At 42.8% G+C, this 21,685-nt stretch overlaps 1 protein-coding gene across 1 annotated transcript in view; it reads right to left on the bottom strand.

The window, feature by feature from the left end:
- LOC130284930 (unconventional myosin-X-like) overlaps window positions 1-21,685 on the bottom strand; it is a gene marked incomplete in the record, with an annotated part of 133,323 nt that overhangs the window by 38,438 nt on the left and 73,200 nt on the right. Inside the window, 10 exon segments of the mRNA XM_056535898.1 lie at window positions 1,654-1,749; window positions 1,828-2,074; window positions 4,004-4,127; window positions 4,964-5,761; window positions 6,749-6,788; window positions 6,888-7,175; window positions 10,200-10,306; window positions 16,833-16,947; window positions 17,569-17,693; window positions 20,240-20,320. Coding sequence (XP_056391873.1) covers window positions 1,654-1,749; window positions 1,828-2,074; window positions 4,004-4,127; window positions 4,964-5,761; window positions 6,749-6,788; window positions 6,888-7,175; window positions 10,200-10,306; window positions 16,833-16,947; window positions 17,569-17,693; window positions 20,240-20,320 — 2,021 coding nt within the window.

Raw genomic sequence — 21,685 nt, 5'->3', positions numbered from 1 at the left:
GTTGTGTGAACGCGCCTATATACCCGTCACCGATACCTTGTATTAGTCGGCTACAATGACACTATGGAATTTACAAGCTCAATTCCGCTTAAAACTTACGCTGAAAAAATTCTGTGCATTGTTTTCAACCGGATTCTGCTACAGTGTGCGGAAATTCTGAACATGTTCATTGTGATCCGATCGGAGTCAATTGTGACGGCGGATGCTCAAGCGGTTCTAGTGCCAAATGACTCTAAATTTGCTAGGGCAGACATTGTGTAGTGTGAATGCGCCCTTAGGATTACCTGGAACTAATACATTGTAGCAAACTCTCAGCAGTGAGGCAGGTTAGGTTCATTGATCCATCCTGGATGCGTTGCATCTGGTGCTCCATAGGCTGACATAGGACATTGGGGCTAATCCTATAAGGCTACGACTCAATGGCAACATGGGTCACGTGACTTGTGATTTGGCGTTTAATTAGTAAAATAAAAGTTTTAGTTGAATTGCTGTTCGGTTACAAGCAGGTGGCAGTCGCACGCAGCATGCAAATGCTTGTAAAGTCACGCACGAGCCGTGCTTTCAAATTTAGATTAGACATAACACAACTGTTGCACAAAACAACACAAAAATCTCCCCAAGGGTAACGGAAGGGAACCCACAACATGTAACAACAAGTGTGCCCAATGGGCCCTATAACATTACTGCCCCTTAAAGGGGTACTCCAGTGAAATTTTTATATTTTTTTTTAATCAATTGGTACCAGAAAGTTAAACAGATTTGTAAATTTCTTCAATATAAAAATCTTAATCCTTCCAGTACCTATCAGCTGCTGTATGCTCCACAGGAAATTGTGTAGTACTTTCCAGTCTGACCACAGTGCTCTCTGCTGCCACCTATGTCCATGTCAGGAACTGTCCAGAGCAGCAGAGATTTACTATAGAGATTTGATCCTAATCTGGACAGTTTCTTATACAGTGTGGTCAGACAGAAAAGGTGTGGAGCATACAGCAGCTGATAAGTACTGGAAGGATTAAGATTTTTAATAGAAGTAGTTTACAAATCTGTTTAACTTTCTGGCACCGGTTGATTTAAAAAAAAATTAATAATAATGTTTTCCACTGGAGTACCCCTTTAACCACAGGTTATAACCAGTCATGTGCTCAAACCATAATTACCTAAAGTGTATACGTGTAGCACTACGAGCCATATTTTGTGTACTATAGTGTATAATGCAAAAGGATCCCAAAAAAGGAAGGGGGGGGGGGGTAATCCAGCACCCAGAATTTTTTTTTTTTAAAGTCCCAAATTTTATTAATCCATTTGAAAAGAAGCATGAAAGAAAACACCCAGTGAAATAAAATCACAACTCCGACGCGTTTCGGACTTTCATGCTTCTTTTCAAATGGATTAATAAAATTTTGGACTTTTAAAATGTTTTTTTTTCTGGGAGCTGAATACCCTCACCCCCCCCTCCCCCCCTTCCTTTTTTGGGATCCTTTTGCATTGTATTGTACCGAGGAAACGGCTCGGCATCATCCTGGCTTCCAGATTATACATTGAGTGCCTGGATTAAAGCCAACATAAGCGGTGAGCTGGCTACAATTTTTTCTTATGACTGTGTTCACTATAGTGTATATTATATATAAGAGAATAATGTAACGTGGCATTTACCTGGCATCTTCAGGGGTCTCGGCCACAATGTGATACGTTCGCTCCCCAGTAACGATATCCAGAGCGTTCTCCTTCTCGTGAATATCAATGATGGCTCTGAATGAGACAGCGCAGAGTGAGTGAGAAAACACATAACATAGGGTAATGTATACCTCCGGTGGTGCTGGCACTCACTTGGCGGTGCGGACATCGATGGTCCCTCTTAGACGTTCTTCACTATCGTTCTCGAAGTACATGAGCTTGGACTCTCTTAGCACAAACCAGCGACGTTTCCAGTTGCGCCGAGACAACGTGGACATCCCGCCGCCCTTCTTATACAGCCAGCCCGACTTCAGAGCCTCCTGCTTAGTCCGGAACCACATGAAGGTTTCGTCTTTGAGGACGCACCACCGACGTCTCCACATGTTCATAAGGCCACCGGCTGGAGGGACGGGGAGATATAGACAAGACTGATATTATCCACAATTATTATGGTGACCCGTCACGGCCACGCCCCCTCAATTCAAGTCTTTGGAATGGGGTTGACGGACGTCACGCCCCCTCCCATAGACTTGCATTGAGGGGGAGGGCATGGCTTCACAAGGGGGCGTGGCCTTGACGCCGGCGCCACATCGCTAGTCATCAGGCACGGATGACCGTGCCGCAGCAGAGATCGCGGGGGTTCCCAGCGGCTGGACCCCTGTGATCAGACATCTTATCTTTGGATAGGGGATAAGATGTCTAGGGGTGGAGTACCCCTTTAAAGATGCACTTCTAGTAAATCCTACAAAGCAGAGGTCCCCAACAAAGTCCACAAGGTCCTGGATTACATTTTTCCCTTCTAATTTGGAGTAATTGAAAAACCTAGAATGATGGTGGCCCTGGAGGACTGGGTTGGGGACCACTCCCAAAAAGCATCATTGACATTGTTCATACCGATAAATGTAAATGTTTCTGCAGGGCTCAAGTCCCGTAGGAACGCATGGGAATGGAGTTCCTGCACTTTTTTTACATTATGAACCCATTAGCAGGAGTCCTGCAGGACCAGACCTTGAGTGGCAATCTTCGCCGAGTTCCCAGGACTTAATTCCTATGTTTCTGGAGGTCTCAGGTGTATTGTCCCATTTGCCCAATATTCGGCCTGTGTAAAAGGGCCTTTACATTAAAAGGACAAGCAAATTGATTTCAATGAGAACTGTGCCTATTTTCTCATGAGGGGGTGCTATAGGGAAACTGAACACTTGCTAATGCAGCGGTCTCCAAACTTTGGACCTCCAGCTGTTGCATAACTACCACCCCAGCATGCCAAGACAACCCAGTTGCCAGGCATGCCCAATTTTGCAATGGTTGGAAACACTGATCTAACCCAATGACACCAACGCTGACATATACCCTGAACATATGGGGAAAATGTGATGTGAACGTAGCCTTGTACAGCTGACGTCCGCCAGCTGTGGTTAGAATTGAAGATAACTCCAATCCCAGCCATTTAGCCCCTTAGATTCCACAGTCAATAAGCAATCATGGCATATAAGTGGTAGGACTGAGCCACTCTAAGCTGCTATGATCTAAACCCAGTGTTTTCCAAGCAGTGTGCCTCCAGCTGTTGCAAAACTACAACTCCCAGCATGCCTGGACAGCCTTCACTGCTTGGAAAACACTGGGTTAGATTATGGCATTTAAGAGGTGCTCTCTTATCACTTAGATGCCACGAAGCCCAACATGCCCGACATTTCTTTCTCTGACATCTGCATCAGGGGAAAACCAGGACCATAGACATGTTAAAAACACATTTAATGGATATGCCACCTTTAGGGTTCCCCAAGAGTCCCCTAAGTCCAGAAGAACCTTCTAATAAAAAGGCAATGTTATCTTAAAGGGGTACTCCACTGGAAAACATTTTTTTTTTTTTTTTTTTTTTAATCAACTGGTGCCAGAAAGTTAAACAGATTTGTAAATTACTTCTATTAAAAAATCTTAATCATTCCAGTACTTATCAGCTGCTGTATGGTCCACAGGAAGTTCTTTTCTTTTTGAATTTCCTTTCTGTCTGACCACAGTGCTCTCTTCTGACACCTCTGTCCAGAGTAGGAACAAATCCCCATAGAAAACCTATCCCGTTCTGGACAGTTCCTGACATGAACAGAGGTGTCAGCAGAGAGAACTGTGGTCGAGCAGAAAGGAAATTAAAAAAGAAAAGAACTTCCTGTGGATCATACAGCAGCTGATTAGTACTGGAAGGATTAAGATTTTATAATAGAAGTAATTTACAAATCTGTTTAACTTTCTGGCACCAATTGATAAAAAAAAAAATGTTTTCCAATGGAGTACCCCTTTAACAAGAGATAGTCAAGTAGATTACATCTCCCACCTTTCATATACAGGTAACTGTGAAAATAGGGAGGGCCTCCTCCATTGAACAGAGTGACGCGCGAGGTCATCAGTTCTTCATCGGTGTCAATATGGCTGTCCGCTTCTTCATCACTGTCCAAGAACTACAAGAGAAAATGTTAAGTAAACGTCAAGAGCCTTTTAGAAGCGTTCTGTAAGATCAGCACAAACACTTCCTGCTGAGGCTCAAGCAAAACACTAAAAGTCTGAACACAGAAAACAATCAGAACCTTTTCTGCGGCCACTAAAACAGATGAGCTCAGAAAAGTCAATATAGCAAGTCCGTGCCAGGACCCGTCCACATACCAACCCACGACGTGTCCCCAAATGGACAAGCTTCTGCTAATAGTAACACGGGAGGACAATGGCAACCAGGGCTGGTGCAAGGATTTTTGTCACCCTAGGCAAAAGCCAATTTGCTGCCCTCTTGACTCTGCACAGTGGCCCACCTCACCTTACAACTGTTATGGATAATAGATACAAAATGAAGATCATTTTTCTAAGATGGTGGTTGGATCCTGTACTACGCCCTGTGTGACCATCCCCTTTTGGCACAGAAATATGATGCAATGCTTACGTGAAGTAGTCTGCTAACCTTACTGAAGGATATATCTTGTGTGTACATAATACAATAAACCAGAGAACCATTTTGACTCAGTCCTGTGTCAATGTGTTTTTCTCCGTGCACGTATTATCTAAATTGGAGCAGGACATCCACCTAGACTGATCACTTGGAACGCATCTAGGGTGACATACTGTAACAAACCTTCTCCTCATGCTGCTGGCTGAGCGAGTGGTTCGGATACTGGATATCTAACTTTCTTGCAGCAGGCAGAGCGGCGCCCCCCCCCATCAAGTGGGTGCTCTAGGCGGCTGCCTATTTTGCCTATAGGCAGAGCCGGCCCTGATGACAACCTGTCAGTGGGCCTAGACTACTCACCGAATCCAAACTCCCACACTGTGACCCGTAGCTGCCCGGTTTGGAGATACGAGGGATCTCTTCATCCGTTAAGTGGCCGTCGCTTGAGTTCCTGGCATCGGTAGAACCTGGGGGACCTTCGTCAAACTCCTCGTGGTCATAGTCCGACTCCACATCGGGTGGGTAGCTGTAGATGGGCTCCTGGGCCTCCTCGCTGTTACTCTGGACATCTGACAGACATTGATAAATGCTCTCAGATTTATCGGAGAGGCCGCTGTATACGTCTTGAGTAGATAGAGGTCCTAGAGGAGACACCTGAGAGTCAGTGGAGGTACCAGGAATTTGCGTGTAGGTTCCGTTCTCCGAGAAGCTCTCGCAGGTCTTAAGATCCTCGTCAATATCTTCATCATCCAATAACAACATTGGGGGTGGAGGCGGTAACAACTCATCATCTGCATGAAACCCTTCATCTACCTCCTCTTCCGCCAAAGGTGCCACCAAACTGCCGTCCACATTCAAGGTGCCGTCGATTCCATTCTCCAAGCTGTTGGCGCTCTCCTCCAAGTTCCCAAAGTCCAACAGCTCCAAGAACTCTTGAGCCACACGGGAGGCTTCCTTCTCCAGTTTATGGATCTGCTCCTCCCGCTGTCGCGTAAGTTCATTACGGGTATCCACACAGGTGATGGAGACTCCATCCAGCTTCTGCTGGTGATGCAGTTTCTCGATCTCTTTTTCCAGTCTCAAGATCTCGTCCATCTGTCGCTTTTCTTCTTCTTGTAGCAGGAAGTTCTCCAGGTTCCGAGCTTTCTCTTGTTCTTCCTAGAAATTAATGTCACAGGGGTTAATGCTGTATAAATTTTGGCCAACCTTTCTTCTTGGCCGACCTTTTTTCTTCTAGTACAGTGGGCTCAAACTGTGGCCCTCCAGATGTTTCAAAACTACAACTCCCAGCATGCCCGGACAGCCAACGGCTGTCCGGTCATGCTGGGAATTGTAGTTTTGCAACAGCTGGAGGCACACTGTTTGGGAAACACTGGGTTTAGATCATAGCGTCTCAGAGTGGCTCAGTCTTACCACTTAGATGCCATGATGATTATTGACTGTGGCATCCAAGGGGCTAAATGGCTGGGATTGGAGTTCTCTGATTCCAACCACAGCTGTACATCAGTTGTACAAGGCTTTGTGCACATCATATTTTCCCCCATATGTTCAGAGTATATGTCACCATTTGGTATGCTGGGAGTTGTAGTTTTGCAACAGCTGGAGGCACACTGTTTGAGACGCTATGATCTAAACCAAGTGTGCCTCCAGCTGTTGCAAAACTACAACTCCCAGCATACCAAATGGTGACATATACTCTGAACATATGGGGGAAAATATGATGTGCACAAAGCCTTGTACAACTGATGTACAGCTGTGGTTGGAATCAGAGAACTCCAATCCCAGCCATTTAGCCCCTTGGATGCCACAGTCAATAATCATCATGGCATCTAAGTGGTAAGACTGAGCCACTCTGAGATGCTATGATCTAAACCCAGTGTTTCCCAGAGTGGCTCAGTCTTACCACTTAGATGCCATGATGATTATTGACTGTGGCATCTTATGGGCTAAATGGCTGGGATTGGAGTTCTCTGATTCTAACCACATCTGTACAAGGCTTTGTTCACATCCTACTTTCCCCCATATGTTCAGAGTATGTGTCACCATCTGGTATTCTGGGAGTTGAAGTTTTGCTACATCTGGAGGGCCACAGTTTGAGACCACTGCTCTTGTGAATGGGAAACACATATAAGAAGTCAGACCTACCTGAGCAGCCTTCAGCTCAGCCTCCAGCCTCTCCTGCTCCCTAGAAGATAAAAAAAAAAAAAGCATTAGCCAAGTCAAGGGAGAAGATGGACCGCCAACCAATCAACAAAAGAGGTCCAAGATTTGGGTGACCCATTACCTCCTCTCTTCCTCTTCTCGTCTTTTCCGCTCTTCCTCCATCCTCCTTTGCTCCTCCAGTTCTCGCCGACGCCTTTCCTCCTCTTTCCGTCTCCTCTCTTCCTCCTCTCGCCTCCTCCTCTCCTCCTCCAGCATTTGTCGATACAGTCGTCTGGCGGTCCTCCCGCGCCAGTGCTTCTGGAGCTGCAGAGCCGAGCACTGGAGCCTTCGGTACGCTGACTTCCAGAAATGAGCGCGATAATTCTTCTGGATTGTGATGATGCTGAGACGCACGTGCTTATAATGCTTCCTGCAAGAAAAGAGAGAGGAAGTCAGCGACTGGATGAATTCCACAAAGGACGCGGTCAATATGGATGTCCGATTTCCTGCTATTCTATGTTCTCAGCCTCCTTGACCTACAGAATGGGAACACAATATTTAACCAAACATGATTAACCTTTGGCTGTCCTGGCATGCTAGGAGTTGTAGTTTTACAACAGCTGGAGGCACATTGGTTGGAAAACCCTCATATAGGATAATGGTGATTCCCCAGTCAAATATAATCGTACAAATATTCTTGTATATAGGATCAGCATTATAGTAGTTATACTCTTGTATATGGGAGCAGTATTATAGTAGGTATATTCTTGTATATAGGAGCAGTATTATAGTAGTTATATTCTTGTATATAGAGGCAGTATTATAGTAGTTATATTCTTGTATATAGGAGCAGTATTATAGTAGCTATATTCTTGTATATAGGAGCAGTATTAAAGTAGTTATATTCTTGTATATAGGAGCAGTATTATATTAGTTATATTCTTGTATATAGGAGCAGTATTATAGTAGCTATATTCTTGTATATAGGAGCAGTATTATAGTAGTTATATTCTTGTATATAGGAGCAGTATTATAGTAGTTATATTCTTGTATATAGGAGCAGTATTATAGTAGCTATATTCTAGTACATATGAGGCAGTATTATAGTAGTTATATTCTTGTATATAGGAGCAGTATTATAGTAGTTATATTCTTGTATATAGGAGAAGTATTATAGTACTATTCTTGTATATAGGAGGCAGTATTATAGTAGATATATTCTTGTATATAGGAGCAGTATTATAGTAGTTATATTCTTGTATATAGGAGGCAGTATTATAGTAGTTATATTCTTGTATATAGGAGCAATATTATAGTAGTTATATTCTTGTATATAGGAGCAATATTATAGTAGTTATATTCTTGTTCATAGGAGGCAGTATTACAGTGGTTATATTTTTGCACATAATGTGCAGTATTATAATATACATTCACCTACCTGGCAGTAGAAACAATGTTTCAGCCTGGGAAACTACCTGTTCCATGTCCTACCACTACAGATATACTGAAATCAACCCATTCGCTTACCCTGTTACATCAGGATTGTTACCATTAACACCTCTATTTTCCACTGACCACCAGGGATAAAAATGTATTAATGTCTTAGTCACTCCTCTATTTGTATTACTATTCATGGATGATCCCTGCAGGAAAGCAGGGATGTGTATTTGACTCGTGTAGCTTCCCTTATCCCCTGCATTGATTCCTTACAGTGGCAAACCATGCACCATCCTGAAGTCTATTTCCCAAACAAAAACATTACCTTGTCCTACATCCTGCCCACTGACCCTAAGTAACAGCAGAACCTAAAAATAGGAAGCGGCATTAATTATAATCATCTACCTTCCTGACAATGAACGGCCTTCATTTCATAACCTGGAGAGACTTCTGGATGTTATGTTTAATGCAGTGAATGTTATACTAATATACTAATGTTATACTAATATACTAATGTTATACAAAAATGTACGGTATGTGAAAGCTTCTACGGACAGGATGAACTGAATGTAAGAATTCTAGAAGTTATTTCTAAGAAAAACTATGGGGTAAGGGTTATCAATGTTATGGAATTCTTCATTTTTTTAAGAGCCTGTAGTATTATATTAGTTATATTCCTATATATAGAGAGTAGTATTATAGTAGTTATATTCTTGTATATAGGAGCAGTATTATAGTACTTATATTCTTGTATATAGGGGGCAGTATTATATTAGTTATATTCTTGTATATATGAGCAGTATTATAGTAGTTATATTCTTATACATAGGAGCAGTATTATAGTAGTTATATTCTTGTATATAGGGGCAGTATTATAGTAGTTATATTCTTGTATATAGGAGCAGTATTATAGTAGTTATATTCTTATACATAGGAGCAGTATTATAGTAGTTATATTCTTGTATATAGGAGCAGTAGTATAGTAGTTATATTCTTGTATATAGGAGCAGTATTATAGTAGTTATATTCTTGTATATAGGAGGCAGTATTATAGTAGTTATATTCTTGTATATAGGAGGCAGTATTATAGTAGTTATACTCTTGTACATAGGGGCAGTATTATAGTAGTTATATTCTTGTATATAGGGGCAGTATTATAGTAGTTATATTCTTGTATATAGAAGCAGTATTATAGTATTTATATTCTTGTATATAGGAGCAGTATTATAGCAGTTATATTCTTGTATATAGGAGCAGTATTATAGTATTTATATTCTTGTATATAGGAGCAGTATTATAGTAATTATATTCTAATATATAGGAACAGTATTATAGTAGTTATATTCTCGTATATAGGAGCAGTATTATAGTAGTTATATTCTTGTATATAGGAGCAGTACTATAGTAGTTATATTCTTGTATATAGGAGCAGTATTATAGTAGTTATATTCTTGTATATAGGAGCAGTATTATAGTAGTTATATTCTTATATATGGGAGCAGTATTATAGTAGTTATATTCTTATATGGGAGCAGTATTATAGTAGTTATATTCTTATATATGGGAGCAGTATTATAGTAGTTATATTCTTATATATGGGAGCAGTATTATAGTAGTTATATTCTTGTATATAGGAGCAGTATTATAGTAGTTATATTCTTGTATATAGGAGCAGTATTATAGTAGTTATTATAGTAGTTATATTCTTGTATATAGGAGCAGTATTATAGTAGCTATATTCTTGTATATAGGAGCAGTATTATAGTAGTTATATTCTTGTATATAGGAGCAGTATTATAGTAGTTATATTCTTGTATATAGGAGCAGTATTATAGTAGTTATATTCTTGTATATAGGAGCAGTATTATAGTAGTTACATTCTAGTGTACAATTTTAACTATCTGTTTAACCCCACGTGCTCAGGAGTGGGGCCATGTCTGGTAAACATTGATGTGCATGCACTACTTCTCCTTAAGATAATCATCAAGGTCAAAATGTAAGTTTAGTAGGAGTTTACCTGGCAATGTATCCCTGGATGTGAGCTCGGATGATCAATGCCGCCCTCTTCAGCTCCTGATCCCGACTCTTCTCCAGACGCTGCTCCAGAGCCTCTTTTAGGAACACCTGTGGGTGAGGAAGGACACCCTCTCAGTGAAGTGACAGGAGCCATATGACAGGTGGGGAGCGCAGCAGTGTGCTCTGTGAGACTCCGTCCTAGGATTTTCCTCTCACCCTCTAGCACCAAGAGAAGCCAGGAGCTATGGGGAGGGGTGGAGGAGAGGAGGAGTAGGGGGTGATCCACCAACATGAGTCAGAGCATTGGAGCTGGTTACTACTGTACATCAGAAGGGCATGCAGGATAGAATGCAATGCACACAAAGTTAAAGCAGCGTTTGTCATGTAGAGTAGTGTTTTTCCACCAGGGTGCCTTCAGCGTTTGCCAAACTACAACTTCTAGCATGCCCGGACAGCCAAAGGCAGAGACTGCCAGGTGCAGCAGAGCAGAGACTGCCAGGTGCAGCAGAGCAGAGACTGCCAGGTGCAGCAGAGCAGAGACTGCCAGGTGCAGCAGAGCAGAGACTGCCAGGTGCAGCAGAGCAGAGACTGCCAGGTGCAGCAGAGCAGAGACTGCCAGGTGCAGCAGAGCAGAGACTGCCAGGTGCAGCAGAGCAGAGACTGCCAGGTGCAGCAGAGCAGAGACTGGCAGGTGAAGCAGAACAGAGATTGTCAGGTGGCACAATTCAGTGTGATATCTGTGCTTCTTTACACACAGATAGTAGAATGTAATTTTTTTCTTAATATTTTTCTCTTTGGGTCTTTGCTGTTTAACCATCTGATAACAATACAGTAAGGATTAACCTGCAGTCCTTTGTGATACCACAAATACATAATGAATAATACCAAATGAGGTTCAGATACCAGTCACTGACTCAGCTCTGTACTCATGTAGAGTTTGCATATGATTGTACACAGGACTGCAGGTAAGCCTACTTAATTAAATTAGTATCACGGTGCACAAATAAGGTGTTCAATGACAAACTCAACTCTGCTACATCTGTATAAGACGCACAGGATGGGAGGGTCATAGGAATGCACACAGTACGGGGGAGACAAAGGATACAGAGATGGGTGTACGGGATCCACATACACACGCACAACCCAGGCTGAACTGTATATAAGATGCATCAGAGACAAAACAAGCCCAACATCCCCCCCCCCCCCCCCCCCCACAACAAAAAATAAATGAATAAAATAAATAAATGACCTCCAGAACAGAGAATGGGTTTAGAAAAAACAGAGACAATGATGGCCATACACACCGAGGGTAGAGTCACAAGTAGATGGCACTGCCCAGCTTTACCCTCCAAGGAGCATTTTGTTCTCAATACTGTACAAGGGATTGCAGCTGTTTTATTTGGTTAAAAAAAAATATGACAAAGAATCTGCCCCCCTCCTCGCGCTCCCTGCTTCCTTCCAGAAGTTGTTCCTTCCGTTCACAAACAATCGACGGGAGAAAAAGCACATGGAGCAGAGTCAATGAGTTGGCTGGAAGTAGATTTAAGTATGTATGCTATAGAGCAGTGGTCTTCAACCTGCAGACCTCCAGATGCTGCAAAACTACTGCTGTAGTTTTGCAACATCTGGAGGTCCGCAGGTTGAAGACCACTGCTATAGAGCAAGGGGGGGGGGGGCACCGCTGAGAGGCAAACAAGAACGTGGCTGAACAGCGCACAAACAACGCGAAGAACCTCCATCTACTCTTAAATGGGATTGAGAAACTGAAAATGGGACACATACCATTACAGGGGGGGGGGGTCCAATATTTAGGATTCAAAGAGCGTCTCTTGCTCTGGAGGACCTGGCGTGTCCATGCATTACATGGATGCCCCAAAAATGTCAATGGGCTCCATGCAATGCTGCATTTCACCTGAGGTGGTGCTGCAGGGGAACTGAACACTCACTAGAGGTCCCAGCAGAGAGAGAACAAGCTGTGATGATTAGAGTTGGCAGACACATTTAAAAGGAAAAAAATAAGGGATTTTTCATATTGGAGAAACCCTTTAATAATGACTATACAAGTGTTGTCAATATATTGGAATCTGAGGGTTTTATACCGTTTCTCCACTCTTTACACACACACACACACACATATTATATATATATATATATATATATATATATATATATATATATAATTTATATTATCTCACATTTATATATTTATTTATACAGTATCTCACATAAGTGCCCTCATCTATAAATGCCCTTCTGCTCCAATGTACCGTACCGTATATACTCGAGTATAAGCCGACCCGAATATAAGACGAGGCCCCTAATTTCACCCCAAAAACCCAGGAAAAGTTATTGACTCGACTATAAGCCTAGGGTGGGAAATACATCATCCCCCCCATGTCATCATCCCTCCCCACCCCCCCTTCATCATCACCGCCTGTCAATCCCTTCAGCATCGTCATCAAGGCAACGTCACTAGTCCTGGGCCAGCCCGGAGCGTGGAGAAGAGGGCCCCCCCCCCGGTGAAAATGGACAGCCCGGAACGACTAACCCTCCCTACCGGATGGTCCCTGCAGCATAGATGGCCCGGACCAGCTCACCCTTCCTTCCCACCGAGGGGAGGCGAGTAGAAAACTAAACGGGGGGTCTGGATGATGACGAAGGCCGCAGTGGTCTTCAACCTTTGGACCTCCAGAGGTTTCAAAACTACAACTCCCAGCATGCCCGGACAGCCGATGGCTGTCTGGGCATGCTGGGAGTTGTAGTTTTGCAACATCTGGAGGTCCAAAGGTTGAAGACCACTAAGAAGGGGTTGACAGGCGGAGAGTTCACTCAAGTATAAGCCGAGGGGAGCGTTTTCAGCACAAAAACTCGGCTGCAAAACTACAACTCCCAGCATGCTCGGACAGCCAATGGCTGTCCGGGCATGCTGGGCGTTGTAGTTTTGCAACAGCTGAAGACACACTGTTTGGAAAACACTGTCCTAAAGTCTCTTAGCGTCATGTTGCTGGTCCTGTTAGTGCACCCCACCACCACCTCGACACATGTTTTGCCTTTTTGGGGTCTGTGTTTATTAAGGGTGGGTTATTTTAAGTTAGGAGGGCCTCTCTATTTGGTCACCTACATTTTGGATTAACAAAGTATTGTGTTATGTATTGATACCGTGAGTATCTTTAATACGTGAGCAGTTTTCGTGATTTACTGCTGGATTCTTTTCGTAGGTTGGAGATCCCATTGAGATCAATAGGAGTCTGCTGAAAACTAAATCCGTGTGGAATTTCCTCGTGGAAAGTCTGTAGCGTGAACGGGTCCTAATTGTCGAGATTTATGGCGCAGTCTTCATGGGAGATTTTCTTTGTTGCCAATAGCAACCAATCACAGCTCAGCTTTCATTTCTCATGCTGCTCTGGTAAAACCGAAAGCGGAACTGTGATTGGTTGCTATGGGCAACAAAGTCAACCTCACTATAAAAGTCTACCATAGCAACCAGATCCATTTTTAGAGGCCTTTTTAACAATGAAAATGGAATCTGATTGGTTGCTATGGGCAACTGCTCCACTGCTAAACTGAAGTAGCATGGCGCAGTCTTCCAGGGAGAGTTTCTTTGTGGCCCATAGCATCCAATCACAGCTCAGCTTTCATTTCTCATGCTGCTCTGGTAAAATGAAAGCGAAACTGTGATTGGTTGCTATGGGCCACAAAGTCAATTTCACAACAAGTTTACCATAGCAACCAGATAAAATTTTTAGAGGCCTTTTTTTTAACAATGAAAATGGACTCTGATTGGTTGATATGGGCAACTGCTCCACTGCTAAACTGGAGATATGTAGCAGAGTTGACCAGGCTACGGTTACACAATACAGACGCTGCACAATAAGGGTTAAGATCAATATTAACTGCAATAACACTTCTCGGCTGTTAAGAGAACATGTCCCATTGACGGCTCAAACACGAAGACACAAAAGGCGCAGCCCGTGACCCTGAGCAGAACAAAGAGGCTTTCTGTGCGGCGTGCCCGAGGCTACGAGCTCCACAATAACCCAGTGTAACTCTTCAGGCATGGCAGGCATCCACCAGCTCCCGGCGGCTTGTGCCACCCAACTAGGGCAAGCTCCATGTGACTCCCCGGCCGGGCGCTTTTTCTTTGACATATCTCCGCGTGATGTCACCTCGTCCCTGACCCCCGCGATCCCCCCCCTCGCCCACTGCCTCATACCACAGGGTGGAGTCGCTGCTGCCGTCGCAGGGGCTAAACAAATCAGTCATGGCGCTTTAAGCGCTTATAACAAAAGCGTCAGTCTCTCAGCGTGAAACAAAACACGCTTCATAGGGAGCAGAATATTAAATACTTGACATTTCATCAGAAGAGAATTCAGCACTAATAAAAAAAATATATAATTTTATTTTTAATTTTTTTTATATATACACATTATGAACTATTTACTGCTCCTGGCATGGAATAGAGGGCTTGAAGAACTACTAGTACCAGCAACACTACTGCTAAGGAGATTTCTACTATAAAATTATTCCTGAAGTTATGTATTCATTGGCGGTGTGATAGCCTGGGGGAGTAGGGTATATGGGATGTAGCTGTGCGATGACTAAAGGGTGTCTGGTTAACCCTTTCTATTCGTGACGCCAGGGTGGGGGCTCCTCTGTAATGCTTGTCCTACCGCCACCCTTCCCAAGAATGATAGGGAGGTATAGAATAATTGAATGTCCACAACCGGAGAGTTTGCTGAAAACAGTTGGAACTTTACTGAAGATTTTATGCAAGCTTCATAACCGGAACAGTCTCTATACAGGCAAAGTCTCTTAGAGATTGACAGTGGTTGGGACCTTAAGCGTATTAGAGTCCGTAGACTGATATGCGCTGTTCCACTGGATTTAGGGGATTAGTTGCGGTCCAGTAGTCACGCTAGCTTTAGCGGGGATTAGTTTAGAACTCACGGTTTAGTTTAGGCTGAGGCCGGTAGGTTTTCTGGCCTAACGTGTCTTTGAAAGCTGCGCAGATCCGTCCTGCTAGTCCGGCATCCACGAGAGCAGCAACCCAAGAGAGCGATAATTGGCTACAGCTCCCTTATATGGGCAGGGGCTGAACTAGAGCCAATTGGTCCAATACTTCTGTCAATCACCTTCACATAGGATTATGGGTAGCATGTGACCCAAGGACCTCCAAAAGGTCCTTTAACATACCATAGAGGAATGAACAGTCACATGACTGAAGGTCCTGCGACGCTAACAAGGTAAGCACTAATATGCATTATATTAAATATACATTATTAAATATGTACATAGAAACATTATAAAATTAGAGTAGAGGAGAGGCGACTAGGGGCTGTCCCACCTGGAGGACCCTACATGAGCGTAGTAACTCTGACTTTGGGGACCACCATACAAGGTACGGTATGCAATACGGTACCGGGACACCACAGCGGTATAGTGTGAATGTTTATACTCAGTGGTATGGGCCTAAATTTGTTGTTTATTTCGGGGTTCTAGCACCCCACCCATTCCGTCCCAGGAGAATGCATAAAGGCAAAGGTCTCCAAACTGTGGCCCTCCAGATGTTACAAAACTACAACTCACAGCATGCTGGGAGTTGTAGTTTTGCAACATCTGGAGGGCCACAGTTTGGAGATCACTCCTGGCTTCTCCCTCCCAGTGGCACATGGTAAGGTGAATGTTGTGATCTGTTCACACTGCTGTGGCGGCCATTGATGCTGTGGCACTGTATCTGTGGGCTGCCTAGATCTGGCAGTAGTGGAGTTTCTGGACACTGTCGTTCCGCCTACCGGTGCCTTTGTCGCCACAGTGGTGGTGGCCGCCACCCAGCTCCCCGCCATTTAAAGTTAGGAACCCATTTGAACCATGTGGCTGTGAAGTGGTGAGTGGGCTGGTACAGTTTGTCCAAAATGTACGTTAACTACCTGATGTTACTTTTCATTAGACTCTGTTCACACTACAGAATTTACACACAGAATTCAACTAGGAAATTCCGGTGCTGCAGCCTCCCATTGTTTTTAGTGGAATTTCGCTGCACTGTTCACATTGTGGTATTCTACACCGTGGAACATAGCCTAACTGTGGTTAAAAGTACTAAATCAACATACAACATGTGGTATTTTTTTCCTCAATTTGTTTTTAATTTTGGCAAGGATCTTTCCTTCAAATCAGTGTACTCCAAAGTGTGGCTCTCCAGCTGGTACAAAACCACAGCTCCCAACAAGCTCCGCTAGCAAGATAGCAAGATAGTTGGCACTTTGCATCAGCTGAACAGCCACCGGCTGGGGAACATTGCTTTAAAAGGAAACCTGTCATCCCATTCATGCTGCCTGAACTAAGACAATTGAGCGATCCCTGGTGGCTTCTCACCGTCCCACCAACCTTGACTGATGGCTCTCCAAACAGGGACGGATTAAGACGGGTGAGGTGGGCAGAAGCCACAAGGGATTGCTAAAATGTCTTGTGGTTGGGGCAGCATGAAAGCAAAGACAGGTTCCCTTTAAATGCTAAAAAGTGTCAGCCTACAGTTACCATTAGGGGGAGCTCTCTGCATACAGATATATATACAGCTCTCAAGATCCCTCTGCAGGTCAGCAATGGTATTGCGTCCAATAATTCTTTGTTTTCATACCTTCGTTTTTCCGAGTTGCCATTCTTTCTTAGAGTTATCGAAGGTGTGCAGGAGAGCCGCACATTTTCCTCGATCATCCTCCGTATTGGTAATACCCTTCAGAAGCATCTTATACCTGCGTGCAGAAAAAAAGTACCGTTAAGTGTCAGTATTTACCAACGTGACCAATGCAGCAATGCCACAAGGTACCAGTGCCTCTCATCATACTCCAGTATTATAGCCGTATTGATGAGCGGCATTGGCCATATTCGAATTCGCCATATTTCGCAAATATATAGACGAATATTTGTCCTATATTCGCGAATTTCGCGCATTCGTTATATTCGCATATTCGAGGAAGAAAACAGTGAGGGGATGGCCAACTTTACTATTGGTTGCTAGGGATGTTGTTGATAACCTCTGACAAGTGTATTTGCATCATTCTAATTTTCCCACAAGAAGGAATATGCGAACATTCACATATGTGAATATGCGCATATGCGGTAAAATTAATATTCGCAATTTCAAATATATAGCGGATATATTCACAATTTTCGTGAATTCACGATAAAAATTCGAAATGCGAATATTCGCGCCCAACACTAGTGATCACATAACAAAGCTCTGCAGTTTTCTACCACCACTTCATGTTTCTATTCTGCTTAATTTCAATCTCTCTGCTGGCTGTCAGTGAATAAAAAAACATTTTTTTTATCTGTTTCACACTATAACCTACAGATTATTCTGCTGTTCTCACCTACTCATGAAGTCGGCGTACTGCCTGCGAACGGGATACCCGGCTCTCCTGATTTTCACCGTCTCCAACATTCCTGAGTACCGCAGCTGATTCAGGACCACCTCCGGGCTGAACTTGTCTGGTAACTAGAATTGGCATAATACTAGTTATAAAGTGACAGAGAGGTTTCCAGTTATGTCTAAAGCTCTAAAAAAAAAAACGTTTGTTGGTTTTTAAATGTATGTGCATTTTAATTCTTTAGCGTTTGCAAGATCTCTGCTTGCTGTAAATAATGGGGCTGAAAACCATGAAGATCTATAATTATTTCTTAATGGTTATAATAATTTTTTTTTAATGGTATCCACTCTAGACAGTCTTCTAAAGGCATCAGCAGTACAAATCGCTCTCCTGTCTTGATAGTTTGTTACAATGTATCAGTGCAGGTAAAAGGGATCAGTCTGGAGTGAAGTGTTTGAGACTGGACTCTTGTTTCAGCGGGCTAAGGGTTCAGCCACAAGTAGCACAAATGCTGCAGATTAGAGATGAGCGAACTTACAGTAAATTCGATTCGTCACGAACTTCTCCGCTCGGCAGTTGATGACTTTTCCTGCGTAAATTAGTTCAGCCTTCAGGTGCTCTGGTGGGCTGGAAAAGGTGGATACAGTCCTAGGAAAGAGTCTCCTAGGACTGTATCCACCTTTTCCAGCCCACCGGAGCACCGGAAAGCTGAACTAATTTATGAAGGAAAAGTCCTCAACTACCGAGCCGAGAAGTTCGTGACGAATCGAATTTACTGTAAGTTCGCTCATCTCTACTGCAGATATCCCATAGCCATAATCCACATAAAATTATTCAAATTTTGATGGGGACTTCAATGCTGATTATGCATGTTAAAAAGTGTACCTGTCACTTAAAGGGTTACTCTCATTAAAATTTATTTTTGCTATTACACTCCTTATGGCAAATAAAAAATATTTCTAATATACTTTGGTTAAAAAAAATAATGAAGTTTTCTAGGTTTTGTTTGTGCTTAAAAATGCTCATGAGCATATTTTCCCCCATCTTATACACAGACTTTGGACCGAAGCCCCAACACAGGAAGTGCAGGCTGGAGTGCTGAGGGGGGTGTGTCCAACCAACAGCATATGGCAAGTGTGAGAGGAGCTATGATTTGATGAGGCTGGACCCCCCCAGCACTCCAGGCTGCACTTCCTGTGTTTGGACTTCGGTCCTAAGTCTGTGTATAAGATGGGGGAAAATATGCTCTTGAGCTTTTTTAAGCACAAACAAAACATAGAAAACTTCATTTTTTTTAAACAAAGTATATTAGAAATATTTTTTATTTACCAATAGAAGTGCAATAGCAAAAATTAGTTTTAATGAGAGTGCCCATTTAAAGAAAAAAAAATTTTAATATGTCCTAGAGCAGTGTTTTTCAAACGGTGTGTCTCCAGCTGTTGCAAAACTACAACTCCCAGCATGCCCGGACAGCCAAAGGCTGTCCGGGCATGCTGGGAATTGAAGTTTAGCAAAAGCTGGAGACCCACATTTTTTTAAAGTGACAGGTACATGTTTTTTATAAAGTGAAAGGTGCATGTTAAAAAGTGTACCTGTCACTTTAAAACGTATTAAAAGTTTTTTCTTAAAGTGACAGGTAGACTTTTTAACATGCACCTGTCACTTTATGAAAAACCATGTACCTGTTACTTAAAAAAAAAAAAAAATGTGGGTCTCCAGCTGTTGCTAAACTACAATTCCCAGCATGCCCGGACAGCCAAAGGCTGGGAGTTGTATTTTTGCAGCAGCTGGAGAGACTCCGTTTGGAAAACACTACTCTATAACATATGAAAAGTTTTTAGAGTAGTGTTTTCCAAACTGAGTCTCTCCAGCTGTTGTAAACTACAACTCCCAGCCTTTGGTTGTCCGGGCATGCTGGGAATTGTAGTTTTGCAACAGCTGGAGACCCACTTTTTTTTTCCAAAGTGACAGGTACACTTTTTTACAGGCAAAATCTGCATTAACGTTTCCATCAAAATCTGTATTTGCGATCAGAGGACATTTTTCCGGAAGTCCTATGCAAAGTCTTCGGGACTTCTCGTAGACCGTGACAGGTGCACTTTAAATAAAGGGGTTATCCTGGAACAAAAAAAAACAGAGCTAATTTCTTATAAAATAAGGAAGAAAAAAAAATCAGCTCCACATCTGTCCCCAGGATGTGTGTGGCATTACATCTTGGCTCCATTCACTTCAATAAAAACTGAGCTGCAGAACCACACCCAACCTGGAGACAGACTGGGAGTGGTTTTTGAAAGAAACTAGCTCTGGTTTTCTATTCCTGGATAACTACTTTAAATACAAAAAAACTCATCAGCCAGTCCAGTTCACTTCAGAACAAAATAAATCAGCTCCTGAATTGAAAGTATACATACAGGTGACATGCGGAGAGTTAGGTTAGAACCACACTTGTGTCGGGGCTCGGTAAATTTTTTTTGTCTGTTCAAATCCTGTAAGATAAACAGACAACAGACGGAAAGCAAAGAGACCCCATTGAAGTCAGCATCAGTAATTTTGGTGCTGAACAGGGTCTGTGACAAAGGCCCCTTATGGAGCCCCGCCGCTAGTGTGAACCAAGCCCAACATGGGGGTAGTGGTCCAGGGGTAAATAGAAGGATGTCACATGGGATGTCCTCACCTTTTCTGTATTGGGTTTTATGCAGCGGATGAAGAAGGGGTTTGAGGTATTGAGCATTGCCATGAGGGAATGGAGGGATTCCTTAAAAAAGAAAAAAAAAAACGAAGAAGAAAACGTCAATATCAACAACAATGCAAGAGCACAGGCTGAATAGATTAACTTAAAAGGGTACTCCGGTGGAAATTTTTTTTTTTTTTTTTTTAGATCAACTGGTGCCAGAAAGTTAATCAGATTTGTAAATTAACTTGTAAATAGAATAGAAGACAATTGCATTCACCAATCTTCGTTTATGTGCTTTATTACTTCAGAACGAGGGGTACAGTTTGCGGGTGCAGGAGTGAGCGGCACGTGTTTCTCGCTATTCAGCGCATCGTCTTCTATTAAAAAATCTTAATCCTTCCCGTACTTATTAGCTGCTGAATACTACAGAGGAAATTCATTTTTCTTTTTGGAACACAGAGCTCTCTGCTGACATCACAAGCACAGTGCTCTCTGCTGACATCTCTGTCCATTTTAGGAACTGTCCAGAGCAGCATATGTTTGCTCTGGGGATTTTCTCCTACTCTGGACAGTTCTTAAAATGGACAGAGGTGTCAGCAGAGAGCACTGTGCTCGTGATAGCAGCAGAGAGCTCTGTGTTCCAAAAAGAAAATAAATAAGTTCTGGAAGGATTAAGATTTTTTTTATAGAAGTAATTTACAAATCTGTTGAACTTTCTGTCACCAGTTGATAAAAAAAACAAAAAAAGTTTTCCACCTAAGTACCCCTTTAATAAAAAAAAAACTTTTGCATTATTTGTATTAGCATAATAAAGGGAATCTCCCTCTTTATGGCCAACATTATGCATGGTTCAACTTCTTAATATATCGTTATAATTCTCATGGCTTTATTTTCCCAATATAAAGATCCAAATCCCCTGTATGGAGTTTTAGAATATCATCTGTCCTAGGCCACCACTAGAGGGAGCTCTCTGCATAAAGTTTATACATTACACTCAATAAGAATACATTATGCAGGAAGCTCTCTCTATTGGTAGCAGCAAGAAACCCCAATTTCTCTCATGATCTTGTTAAATGTTATATTCCTCCCAGTTCACTGCCCCCATCATGATAAACCACCCCCTGCCTTTACTTTAATTTTTTTTTAGTTTTCTACCTTGATATTGCTCTGTATTTCCTGCTCAGTCTCAGTCAGATTCACAGACTGGGAAGGGATGTTCCCCAGCAGGCGTGACATCATCTGAAGCCATACAGAGGAGAACTTCCTCCCTCACTCTGCTACACACAGCCAAGAGCAGTTCAGTGTGAGATGAGCTATGATTGGCTAAGGCTGCGCATGCACACACCCCCTTCAGAACTCCAGACTGCATTTCCTGATTTTGGACTTCTGCCAGGCCAGCAGGAGTCCAAAGTCTGTCCAAGAGATGGGGGGGGGGAAATGTGCTCT

The sequence above is a fragment of the Hyla sarda genome, chromosome 8 (assembly GCF_029499605.1).
Source record: "Hyla sarda isolate aHylSar1 chromosome 8, aHylSar1.hap1, whole genome shotgun sequence".
Classification (NCBI taxonomy): Eukaryota; Metazoa; Chordata; class Amphibia; order Anura; family Hylidae; genus Hyla; species Hyla sarda.
The sequence above is the reverse complement of the archived record's forward strand: the minus strand, read 5'-3'. Positions and strand labels throughout refer to the sequence as shown.